General features: G+C 43.2%; 1 protein-coding gene and 1 long non-coding RNA gene across 9 annotated transcripts in view; one reads left to right on the top strand and one right to left on the bottom strand.

The window, feature by feature from the left end:
* IFIH1 (interferon induced with helicase C domain 1) overlaps nucleotides 1–3,624 on the bottom strand; it is a 29,149-nt gene extending 25,525 nt beyond the window's left edge. For all 4 annotated transcript variants that reach the window (XR_005932603.1, XM_030017168.2, XM_041124094.1 and 1 more), the window contains exons 1-2: nucleotides 3,069–3,624; nucleotides 1,104–1,260 (exon numbers count right to left, since the gene is read on the bottom strand). Coding sequence is in view for 3 of the 4 variants with exons in the window: in XM_030017168.2 (XP_029873028.1) it covers nucleotides 1,104–1,260; nucleotides 3,069–3,518 (607 nt within the window). In the remaining variant the exon portion in view is untranslated. The remainder of the gene's footprint in view (nucleotides 1–1,103; nucleotides 1,261–3,068) is intronic.
* A 2,470-nt stretch (nucleotides 3,625–6,094) lies between these two features.
* On the top strand, nucleotides 6,095–11,566 carry LOC121233373. 5 transcript variants are annotated; one of them, XR_005932608.1, is made up of 3 exons: nucleotides 6,095–6,687; nucleotides 8,073–8,180; nucleotides 9,149–11,566. It is a non-coding gene; the product is annotated as an uncharacterized LOC121233373 (long non-coding RNA). The 5 variants fall into 5 exon arrangements; XR_005932607.1 differs by having other exon boundaries at nucleotides 8,073–8,372; XR_005932605.1 differs by having other exon boundaries at nucleotides 8,073–9,251; nucleotides 9,787–11,566.
* The last annotated feature ends 1,060 nt before the right edge of the window (nucleotides 11,567–12,626 follow it).

Raw genomic sequence — 12,626 nt, 5'->3', positions numbered from 1 at the left:
TTACTGACAGTAAAGTAACGAAGACAAGAATTTAAGCCTGACAAAGCTGCAACACAAAATGAAAATTAGGATGACCCCAGCTATTCCCAGCATCTGACCTTCACTCAGAACTATCTTCTGAGGCTCTAACTTGGTTGGCCTTGTCCTGCAGACTGGAACACTCAAAGACCTTTGAACTGCACACTCAAATATGGCAGCTGCTTATCCATGTCTGGCAGAAGACAGGTTGATTCCTGTCCTCAACTGGAAGAGACACCTTCATGCGCCTTTTATCCCAATCTTAATGCATTGTCCCATATGCAGCAACTAAAAGTACAGAGATATAGTTCTGGTGAGCTCCTCAAGTGAGAAGGCTGAAGCTGCTAAATGGGAAATCTGTTAAAAAAATTTAGTCTTAAAAATCTTATAAAACATATGTGGACCCCAGCAAAAAATGAGGGATAGAGTATTTGGGGGCTGCTTCCTTTTTCATATTTTAGAATCCAGGGGAGCACTGGGATAATTTTACAATATCATAATCATTGTATAGGAATAAAAAGTAGTAGCCGAAAACCTATAGTACTTTTAGTTTCATTTCTGTACATAATCACTTTACTAGTTTATTTTGCTACTTATAGTAAATTTTATACAATGTCTTGAGGCTTATGACTGTCTTATCCTCAACTGCAGTGTACTTTAAAATGCCACACGTATTTGTAAACCATTCTATAAAGGAAACACTAACCCTTGTGTTGAAGGAGAAATCCAGGAAAGGTTTGTTTTGTTTGTTCAAATTAATCTTCAGAATATTTTTTATGAATTATTATAAAAACATCACATTGAAAACCAATGGGTTATAAAAGGTAAGGATTCAGTTTAATTACAACTACATACATATTATTGTAATTCTGATATTGCTTAATAAGGATTGTTAGTGTTTAAGAATCTATTGAATAAGCTGTTAAATAACTTGATTTTGAAATTCCCAGATAAGTGAAAGCATTAGTCTCAGTGTCACAGCAAAATCAATACGGTGAGAACCCTGCATTGTTTCTTAAGTAACAGTACAAAAGAAAGATATATTAAAACCCCACACATTAGTACTAGTGAAATAAGATGACTACCTCCTGTATTTCCGCTTAAATCATCTGCAAGGCCTCCATGTTGGGTTTCACGCAGAGCAATCAAAAAAGGAGAGAACCAATCTTTCTTATGCACTATTCTGCTCAGTAGCTCCCTTGCACCATCTCTGTTCCCACGATTGTCAGTAACAGTGTGGATCTGGTGAAAATAGAAAACAAACCCAATCCTGAGACAGACTTTGGAAATGGTTCAGGGAAGTTAGTAAGAATAGTGTAGGTAGAAGAGTATTTCCCTGTCATCATTAAAACATACTTAAAGATATAAAGTGGGCCCGCCACTCATCAGAAGAGACTCACTGCAGTTTTGTCCAACCTCATGTTTATCCCATATGGTTTCAGGAAGGATATATAAAACTTACGAGACCTGAAATTTAACTGGAGAGACTGGTAGTACTGGACAATGGTTATAATAATAATCACTATCTAATAATTATTATTATTATTGTGGAATAATAATTGGTGTTCACACTGGTTTAGGGAGTAGCCAACCTTGATTAAGGAGAAGTGATGTCATACAGCTTACCAGAGCTCAGACTTAATCTGTAACACGGGACATTTCCCCTCCTAAACTCTGGCTTCATCATCTAAATTCCCACTTAAAGATACAATAGCTAAGCCTCTGGAAAGTGGCTATTGCCCTCAAAGAAGCTATGGAAAAGTATCCCAAGGCTTTCATTAGCAGAACTTGACATGTGATCACATGAGGAACAAGATGACCATCCCAAAAGCAAAGCAGCCTGAGACAGGTGTTCAGTCCTCAAGGGCAATTTTCTCAAGGCTCAGCAATCACCCATCCCGATATGCAAGAAAATCGGCAGGCATAGCAGTGGGAACTCCTGACTGAGATTGAACACTAAAAGGAAGTGCATGGGAAGTGAGGGTACGAAGAGGTAAACAAAAAGGAATACAGAAGCACATTAAGAGAGCCTAAGTGCCGTTGGAGTTGAAACTAGCAGGATTGTGATGGGTAATGAAGGGCTTAAGGGAAATACCAGCAGCAAAAAGATGACCCAGAGGGACATGTGGACCCATTATCAGGAAATGGAGCCATAACCTTCTAAAAGGCCCCTGCCTCTGCCCGCTGTGTTAACTATGCTCAGCTCCCCATCCACTAGGATGCAGCTGGCCCTTACCGCTACCTGACAGTCACCAAACGAAATTACATATAAGATTGTCATTTAACTGAGATGGAGTATTAAACTACCTAGAAAGTGGATGGAAAAGCTCAGGATGCAAATATGATGTAGTTCCACCCTCAGTTTGCCAGTCTTTCCCTTATTGCTATGGCAAGTATTATTTTAATTTCTTCTTCTAACACTGTTTCAGGGTATGCATTTTCGGGGGTTCCAAGTAAGTTTCACACTAGTCCAGGCAAGTCATTCTTAGCCAAATGGAGTAAACACTGGAAAATGTTTTCATCAAAGGTTAACACTTGCTCTTTCTTGTCAAACTGGTATTTCTGCCCAGCTTCACTGTCTAGTATGATACTCCTTAGTGAACCTATGGCAAAAAAGGGGAGGGAAGGTCTTGCTTTATTTTAACTCAAGTATTCTCTAGGACTTTACAGGCCATCACTACTTTGCGGTATGGTTCAGGGGCCAGAAGACACTTAGTGATCTTCTGAGCCTAAGGTCTGTGGCAAAATGGTAAGCAACAGTAAAGCCAGCCACACTCTTTCCACTTAGATGCTGGCTTAGTCTAACCCTCTGTTCACGGTGTTTTTCTTTCCCTGGTTCTTAGCTGACATCCCACCTGCTGGCCCATTGCCAACAGTCTTTGTTGGCTTACTTGGAGCATCATTTCTCCCCCAAGTTTGGGTAGTCCCCTTTCATTTTTGCACTTACAAGGCCATTTGTAGTTGTGGCTTCCCATGTACCCCACAGCTCTTGGGGGTGGCCAGCGTCTGTGGCGCTGCCTGGCGCCCGGCCTGGCAGATGGGCCACTTACCCGATCCAGGTCCTCGTCCTGGAAGATGCCCATCTGCAAGCACTTCTCGGCCACCTGCACGGTCTGCATTTTATCCACCAGCGTGCTGTGGAGCAGCTGCACCAAATGCACGCAGAGGTCGTGGTCGGCCTCCTCGGCCGGCGAGGGCAGCTGGCTGAGGCTGGGGTTCACGTAGCAGGCGGCCAGGCTGCAGCCGCCGTGCTCCAGCGCCTGCAGGAACTCGTGGAACCAGCCGCACCCGCGGGGCCCCCGCTCCACAGCCCGCAGCAGCTCCTCCGCCCCCTCCACCTCGCCCCGCTGCAGGGCGGCCGCCCGCACCTTCTCCCTCTCCTCCGCGCTCAGCGAGGGAAGCCGGTCCAGCACCGGCTGCACGCGGATGACCTGCTTCAGCCGCGGCCTGAAGCAGGAGATCATGTAGAGGAAGCGCTCGTCTCGGGACTCCGCGGCCATCGCCGCGCTGGCGGCGCCCGCGACTCCGGGACGCCTCTGCTGCCCGCTGGAGGACGGCGGTGGGCACGGGGAGGGCTGGGGGGGTGTGTGTGCCTGCAGGGGCGGCTGGGGTCGCCGGAGGCGGCGGTCCGGTCCGGCTCGGCGTCAGCGAGGAGCTCGTCCCGCGTCCCGCTCCGCGCCTCCTGAGGCTGCCGCCGGGCCGGCCCCGCCCCGCTTTATCCCGGCCCCGGCGCCGGTTTCGGTTTCGTTTGCGAGTTCGGTGTGTGCCGGCACGGGCCTGCCGGGACGCGGCGGCAGCGGGGCGGGGGGGGGCCGCGCCCGGCACTCGGCGGGAAGGGCACACGACTCGGTGTTACTCCTGAATATTTGAAAGGAAACCTTTAACAGGAACCATGAGTTTAAAAAACCAAACACAAACTGAAGTGTATCCTTCACCTTCCAGCTCGTGAGTTTCTCGGGCCGGTCGCTAGTGTGTCAGGGTTTTCTGTGCTGGTGGCTTTCCCGGCCTGCAGCGGGAGAGACGCGAGGCACTTCGGCGGTGGTGACCCCAGGTGATCGGAGTGGTCCGCAGTCAATAGCAGGATAAGCCTTTTTTGCAGAACACGGACCCACAAAAGGCCATCTGGGAAGTAAAGCTGACCTGTGTATTGTAATGGTTTACTTTGGGTATGTTCTAAGAGATTGTTTTTGTGCTTTGTTTTTTTAGTGTGAAGAATTGCACCTTGCATACAGAGCAGGAGGCTGTGATGCATGCGATAAACTTCCTAGAGGACTTTGTTGGATAGTCTGGGATGTTGGAACAGTCTCTCCCTGAGATGTGGTTTCACCCATACGGTAGATGTCACTGAGCTTCAGAAGCAGGCTTGGTTTCCATTGTGGGCTTTTAGGGAACCTCAGTGTGATTCTGGGGTAAGGCAAAAGATCCTTGACTCAATTAAATGTTTTGTAGCGAAATGGTAAATAGAAAGCACCTGAATTACTGTGTTCAGTTTTGGTCCTGGACAGGTAAAGGGAGAGACAGAAAAATTGGAGAGGGTCCAGTGGAGGGCCAACACGATGCTTACAGGATTGGAGAGCTTGGCAGGTATTTGAAGGAACTGGGTTTATTTAGCCCAGAGAAAAGAAGGCTCAGGGGAGATCCAACCACAGTTTTCCAACTCCTCAAAGTTGGATCTCTCTTCACAGGGGTGCACAGGACAAGGGGCAATTGGAACACGTTTCTTCAGGGGAAGTTCTGCCCAGGTGCAAGAAAAAATATTTTCCATTGTACAAACAATCACACACTGGAATGTATTTCCCAGAGAAGTAGTGGGAGTTTCCTCAACAGAAATATTCAAAACTTGGCTTGACAGGGCCCTTGATTTAAGGCCTTGCTTTTAAAAGGAAGCCAGATATCTCCAGAAATCCTTTCCTAGCCTAAAATTTCCTGTAATTCAAATTGTGCCCTCAGCTGCTTGTCATGCTGAGATGTGCTACATCATTCTGCTCTCAGTGGAGCTTCCTTCAGTTGGAGGCTTCTCTTGTAGAAGAACTTAATTGGTTTTACTTTCATTTCACTGTTGCCCTCTGCTTGTCTCAGGTTTCACTCTTATTTCGTCATTACTTTTTTATTACTGCTTTATGCAAGTTTCCTTTGAAAGATTTCTGAAGACAGTCTCACTGCTTTCCCCCCCACACACTACTTTTTCTTCTGTCTTCAGCACCTTATTTGGATGACACATCAGTCTTTCTTGTAAGGCCTCAGGACCCTGCAGGAGTTACTCCAGTACAGCGTGTGTAGATACGTTGTTTCTGCGTTTGCGTGGTTTCCCAAGTTGTGTATGTAGCAGTGGTACATCAGGCCCAGTCTATTTATACCACAATGATCCTTTACCGGTTCTAAGAGTTTGCAGACATTAAAAGGACACTTGTGACTTCCAGAGGGGAAAAAAACAGAAAATCAATGCTAGTTGGTTATTCCAGCTACTGCTAGGTTGCACAGATGATGGCTGTGCTCCTACTCTGTCCATTGATGATACAAATATCGTGACTCTTGCTCTCCTCTAGCTGGATACTTATGCTCCTCATAAACTCGGTGATTTTCGAGGCCTTCTTTCAGGTGTGACTGAAGTTAGTCACAGGGCTGATAAGCCGGGGCAGGGGAGGGGCACAGGGCCTTCCCCCCCGGGGGGGGGCTAGGCAGAGAACCTGCCCTGTGCCAGCGCCCAGCTCCGCCAGAGACGTACCGCCTCCCCTCCCCGCACGGTCGAAGTCCCCGCGGGCAGCTGGGGAGGGGGCTCAGGCGCAAAGGCCGAAGCGCAGGCAGAGGTACCACAGGCGCTTCAACGCCTCCCGCAGCTACATTTAGGGGCTACCGCTGCCTGAAGGAAGCTGCCCGCCGCTCCAGGGGCCGGAACCAACGGACGCGCCTCAGGCAGCGCGCCGGACACGCCTGGCGGCACCGCGCACGCGCCCTCTCCCCCTCCCGCCCTCGACGGCCGCTGTGGGCTGGCGGGCCCAGCCGGTGGGCGGGGTTTCGGCTGGCCAATAGCAGGGGCCTCCTGCGCGTCCCCCCGCAGCCGCCCGCCTTCGGGCTCGGCGGTTCCGGTGAGGGGCGGGGGGCGCTCCGGCCGCCCTTCTCTGCCGCGCCCCCGGGCCGGCGGGGCTGCGGTGGGGGGCGGCGGCGGCGGCGGCAAGGGTTTCCTCCCGGCGCTGACTGCGGAACCGGGCGGCTCACCCGCCGGAGCGGTCGAGGCGGGGGTGCGTGAGGGGAGGCGGCCGGACGGCCCGTGCCGTCTGTGGTGGGGCAGGTGCCGTGTAACGAATAATCCCGGCACAGGCGGAGTGGGGGGCCCCGGGGGGACCGGGGTCACTGCCTGCGTACTGCCCGCGTCCTGGAATACAGCTTTGGGGCGGGCATTGCCCTTACGGAAAGAAACTTGGGTCGCATTTGGCGTTTCTTGTGCCCGGCGGTCGGGCTGCAGCCGTCGTGGAAACTACGCTGCCTTTTGTAAAAATATCGTTCGGGGCCGGCTGATAGCACAGGCGGAAACGGTAGCAGTAGTTGTTAGGAAATGTGAAAGCGCTTACAACAGTTACAGCAGAAGGAGAAATGTGTAAGAATTGGATGCTCTTTGCATTACATGTCCTTGAGCAAAAGGAAGCCTGCTCGAGTACTTTTGGTTGCTGCGTAAGAGATGAAAATATTTTTCTAAATTGTCTAGCTACTCAGTATAAATACAGTCACTACAGAGGCTTGTTGTTTAGCCTGGTGACACTAGTGTTCAGTAGCTTCCATATTGCTTAAGCAAACTGGACCTTTGTGTGCTTCTCCTTTGTCGTCAGTTAAATATTGATACTCTGTATTTGGGGATCCTAAAATCTCTTCTTTTCCTTTGAAATTGCCTTGTAGTGCTATAGCTGAAAATTATTCTTGTTACAAAACTGGCACAGATGATACTAGTGGCAGTGATGGCTTGTTGGGCTTTGCTTCTTTCAGGACTACAGATCTGAGACTGCTTCTGCAATATAACAAAGATACTTTTTTATACGTGATCTGCAGGAACCATTTGCAGCTGTGCTAAGGAGTAACACAGGCAACTTGGGACAAAAACCATGCCTCTCTGTTTTCCCAAAGACTTGCTGATCTAACTAGTTCAGTGTCATGTTTATTTTTACAAGGCCATGGGTTTTGTGTTCTGTCACATTCTTGTTAGTTGCTGTTACTCCGAAGTTCCTCACGGGTGATGGTGTGGCATGACAAGCCTTGCGTTATTTCATTTGGTAAACTTCAACTGTGTGATTGTATTTTATTTTTCTTCGTCACTTAAATGCTTACATAAAACATCCTGGGTTTAAATATAAATAAATTAAGCTTTACTTTGCTGTTGTAAGTAAGGGCAACATATCAGCACAGTAAAATACGTAAGCTGCTCAGCCTGAGGAAGGGAACCCTGGCCACCTGTTGTGGTATCTGCATAAAAAGAAAGTACTTTGAAATCCTGGCACAGATAAGTGACTGAATAAACAGTTTAACACTGAAAAAGAGAGACTGAGCCAATAGCAAATGCAGGGAAAATTAGATGATTAGAACTTAATGTTCAGAACTGCATTTTTTAAAAAAAACTAGAGTATATAAAATAATGACTACAGTGTCCTGCAAGCAGTATCACTAATGCCCTTAAGGTATCTGTTGAAAAACAAAACCACCTCCACCCCCATGCTGCCCAAGCAAACCAAAACCTAGCAGTATAATAGTAACTTCTGTTTTTTTTTCTTGGAAAGCTTCTTTGGTAATGTGGTCAAAGGCATGTGGAACTGTTTCTGGAGTTGTACTATTCTGTTTTGTCACCAAGTGTTGTCAAAACTCCTTTAAATGGAGGTCATTTAACAATAAATCCAGTTGTAGGACTGAGTCTGAAATAGATTTATTTTTTGAAATGTTGTGACAGGTATTTCTTAATCATGCATAAGGTACGTTTTCATTGTAAAATTGAAGTATTTCAGGCTATCAAGGTGAAGATACTGATTTTTTTTTTCTTTCCTTTTTTCTTTTTTTTTTTTCCCCTCCCAAAGTTTTGCAGTTGTAGATGCCTGGAATGCCAGTGACAGTGGGACAGCCAATGCCAGGAGCAGTACCAAATATGCCTCATGGTGCATGCTCTGGATGTTCTGCATATGCTGGTACTTACTCTGCTGCTGCTGACCCCGTGTTGACTTACTTCAGTGCTGTTGCTGGACAGATAAGATAATATAAACAGTATAACTGTATAATCAGCTGTGAATAACAACCCTAGTAAAGTTTTTTTTCATGCTTTTTTTCTTCAGTAGAAATATTTTAGCTTAATGTTCCCAGTGATAATCATTCCTCTTCAGGTAAAATGTACAGTTTTCAACAATAATTGTAATTATAGTTGACAGTAGAGTTTACAGTACTACAGACTTGATAGACATTTTACTGTTTAATAACATAAAATTAATCAAAATACGTTGGCAGTTCACATTCAGATTCTCACTGCCATCTTGAAATAGTGTTTCTTCCTTAGGTTCGCTGTACCTTATTATACGTGTTAGTGCTATAATTCTGTATGCAGATAACACAATCTTAAAAGCCAGTTGTGAAACTTTGGAGACTAGGATTTTGTTTAACTTTGTTCTGTACTGCATATGGAACTTGGCTAGGAAAGTATAATGCAGACATATAACCTCCCAGGTTAGCGTCCCAAGGAACTGAAGTCTCCAGAATGGTTGATGCGTGTTTTGCAAGGTATTTCTTCTGGCATGAGGTTCTAAATCTGACGTTTATGTTCTTTGAGATCACACAATTTTTAGAGTGGAGGGCAGGCTTGTAAATGTTATGAGACTCAACCTATTTTTTGTAGATATGAATGGGATGTGCTGGCTTTGAAAAGTTACATGGTGTTTTTTTAAAAAGTATTACATACTGTAGATATTTTTATAATGTTGTTAATAGATAGTGATAGGAGTTGTATTCCAAGAGTCTGCGTTAACATTCGTATGACTTACAGATGGTAATATGACCACTGCAATGTTACGTGTTAAAAGGAGTAATAGTCAGGGAATTCAGTAGTTCAATATGGGGAAAAAGACCAATGGAAGGTGGCAAGGATTCACAGAGGTCATGTGCGCAGCCCCACAGATTATGAGATGGTTCTGGCTGCTGTGGTGCTGACATGCACCTTATTAAGAACATAGATCTGCAGAAGCAATGTATTGGAAGATCTCCAGTTACAGGTGAGTGACCTTTTTTAGATTAGAGTGGCTTCTTTTTTTCTCTTTATATTTTAAATTGCATAGGCTCTGGGCCTCAGTGCTTCTATTTCTGCTTCACATCCCTGGACTAGGTGAATAACAAGAGGAGATTTGATTGGTAAAAGCATCTATTAATTATTTCAAAGTGGAAATGCTAACAATTTGGATACCAAGTATTGAAAACAAAGGTGTCATAATCTTAATCAACTTGCTGATTATCTTCACATGTAAATTCTACATTAGAAAATGCTGTAACTTTCATAGTGTTTTTGAATACATTTAGTGGATGTTTAATTACCTGGTTACCTGCTCACTGCCATTGATATGCTTTAAGCAGAGAATTCTGCTTACTGCTTCCAGTTTAGATCAAGTGCTCTTCTCTTATGGTGACTATTTAACAATATAAGAACATTTAAGGTATCGTACAGGTAATCTAATGCATTAATAATTACTGATATTTTTTGCAAGTTAAATGTGAATTGTTCAATGGTGACAAATGCGTGCATTTGTTCTACAGGATGGAGAAGCAGATGCCGAAAAACTGCAGAGATACCTAATGCAGTCTGAAATCAGCAGAACCTATTATTGTAAGATACTGAGTGTTTTGCTATGGCAGCCAGGCAGGTATAGCTCAATGTTAAGGAGAGGTTACCACCACTGCCTTGCCTTCTGAGGTGCAAAGTTGAGAAGACTGGGCTTTAATGCCTGATCTAATTCTGTCACCCTTCAAAAATTAAACGATGATGTTAAGGAGGCTACTACAAGGTAGTAAGTTAATATATCAGTTGGTTCGGTAGTAGACAGACTGGAAAAAAAAAGGGGGGGGGGTATTTTTAGTGTCAGGCTACTTGAATGTTTTTTGTTTCTCTTTTAAATTGGATTTAAAAAATGAATTCATGGTCACTGTCATTGCTGAAACTAATTATTAAAAATAATACAAATTACAAACTTCTAATTCTTTTTTTAAAATGACCTTTCAGCATTCAGATTAGAAAATTGAAGAGTTATTCATGTAGGAGATATGCTTGTACATATTAGGACTTCAGTGGAATCTTGGCATCACTTTGAAGCTGTTGGTGATTATGAGAAAATTGAATTTTAAATTCTCTTAAACTGATAACTTTTAATACTCATTTTGTTTGAGCATTTATAATGGGGTGTAAATACTGATTGTGGAGATGCATTATTTGTGTAACTGCTTTATTTGATTTGCATGTCTTGCACTTTGTAATTTTACAGAGTAGCTTCATTCATGTTAAGCTGACCACTAGCAGTGTAAGCATTAGAAATCAGGGCTTCTATTAAACTTTCACAGTTTCTGGAAAGGAAAATTAAGATAAAGGTATGGTCATCATTCCTGATGGTGTGTTTAACTTAATGTTTTTAACTTAATGCATGCAACTGTAATGAAATCATCAAAATATCTGTAAAAATAATTTATCTTAGTATTAACATATAATTCAACTTGCATCTTAATATTGAAAGCATAATTCTTTAGCTGATATTCACTGCTCTTCTATTCTACTGCACATTATTATTGTGAATAGTCCTGCTTGTTAGTTAACTACTTTATTGCTATGTGAAGTTATTGGTAGACTGTAGGTAGCAAGATGTGAACTGTTCAGCTGACTGAATAATTTTTGGAAATGCTCTAACTAATACTGTGAAATGAGATTAAGGAATCAGTTTTGTTGCTAAAAATCCAAAAGCAGCCTTGACTATCTCTTCATACAATTTTGTGAATGCTTTTCATCTAGTAGATAAGTTAATTCTAATACTTAAACTTGTGGTTCCCTCCATTTGTCAGGATGGAAGTAGGCCATTCCTTTTGAATCTCACTGATGGTTAGTGTAATTGTACTTGTCGCTTCCAAAATCTCCAAACACTGACTTGCCTATTGCTGCTGCTTCTAGTTCTTGCAGTGCACCATGGTATTCTGGGTGCTGAACTGCTGGAGGAAAAGAGGACCACCAACCTGTCAGAAGGTCATGTTTGGAAGAACTGCTGTAAATGGAAGCTATTATATAGTTTTTAACCTTTCTGCTTGACAAGACAATGTGCTTTGAATGAATACTTAGATTTTTAAGTGCATGATTCACAGCAATAAATATTTTTTGCATTTTACTATATTTAGAAGCATGGCTTTTTTTATCTGTACATGTATAATTCCAGACAAGTAAATTTCTCTGTTAAGTTCAAGAGCTTAGTGAAAAGGAAAAGCTTATGGTCATACATAATAGGCTGTGTCTTATAAATGGGTAGCTTGCTTACACAAATAAAACATGAGACACCCTAAATGCTATATATGGTTTTTTTCATTAGTAGTGACATACTGTCTCAGGTGGCATACTCTGAAAAATTCTGCTGGTTTGGAGAAACTAGATCAGTCGATTCCATTAAAAACCCAAAATATTCTAGGTAAAACTTTTACTGCTCCAGCTTGTTGCAATACAGTGTTTTTTTTGTGAGGCAAGGTCAGATAATACTATTTGAATACAGCTGGAATGGCCTTCAACTGTTGTATTTTTTTTTTTAATCCCACCTAAGGCTTTTCCCAAGGAGATCTGTGGGTGTGGTGGTCTGGGTTTTTTTGGTGTGGTGTTTTTTGTTTGTCTGTTGGTTTGTTTTTTTGTTTTGTTTTTTTTATTTTTATTTTCTTTTTAAGAGCTCAGCTTGTCTCAAAAGCTTTCAATGACTATTCATCTGGATCAGTAAAATCACTTGCTGAATAGGTCTTGCATGGTAAACCCATTCCATGATTCACTCTAAATTCTCTAAAAGAAAATGATTCAAGCAAAGGAATTATCTGGCTTGAAGACAGAGATTTAGACAGCACTTTTGATAAAAATATTTTGTGAAGATCTGGGCCTCAATGGATAGCAATTGTCAGCTTTATTACACAGATTTTGTAACTAGAAGTTATGTTGAATTCCTCGGTCGGCAAAGTCAGAGGAAGTAGACATGGATATAACTTCCAGTTCTACCTGAGGGATGGAGGTCAGTGTGATACATGGAGATCGCTGTGTGCATAGGATTTTCTGAAAAGGTCTCTTTCTATGTCTTTATCTACTCTGTGTGCTTCAAGCCAGTGAGTGGTCTCCTGTGTAATCCTGTGCTTTTATGTTTATTCCCATGGTGTTATGAGTATACTAAATAAATTCTTTTTTTGCTCAATGTTTTTGGTACAGATACATCTTCAACCTTTTTGGATCCCTGTTAGGGGTGTTTGCATTATAGTAACTAAACTCAAATCAGTCACAAATGAAATGTTCACACTCTGTTGCTTATGATTGAAATAAGTGCATTACATTTATTTGTGCATATTTAGATTTCTTGCAAATAAGTTTTCATGGTGAT

Source organism: Aquila chrysaetos, chromosome 6 (assembly GCF_900496995.4).
Source record: "Aquila chrysaetos chrysaetos chromosome 6, bAquChr1.4, whole genome shotgun sequence".
NCBI classification, from domain to species: domain Eukaryota; kingdom Metazoa; phylum Chordata; class Aves; order Accipitriformes; family Accipitridae; genus Aquila; species Aquila chrysaetos.
This window is presented reverse-complemented; position numbering and strand designations above follow the sequence as displayed.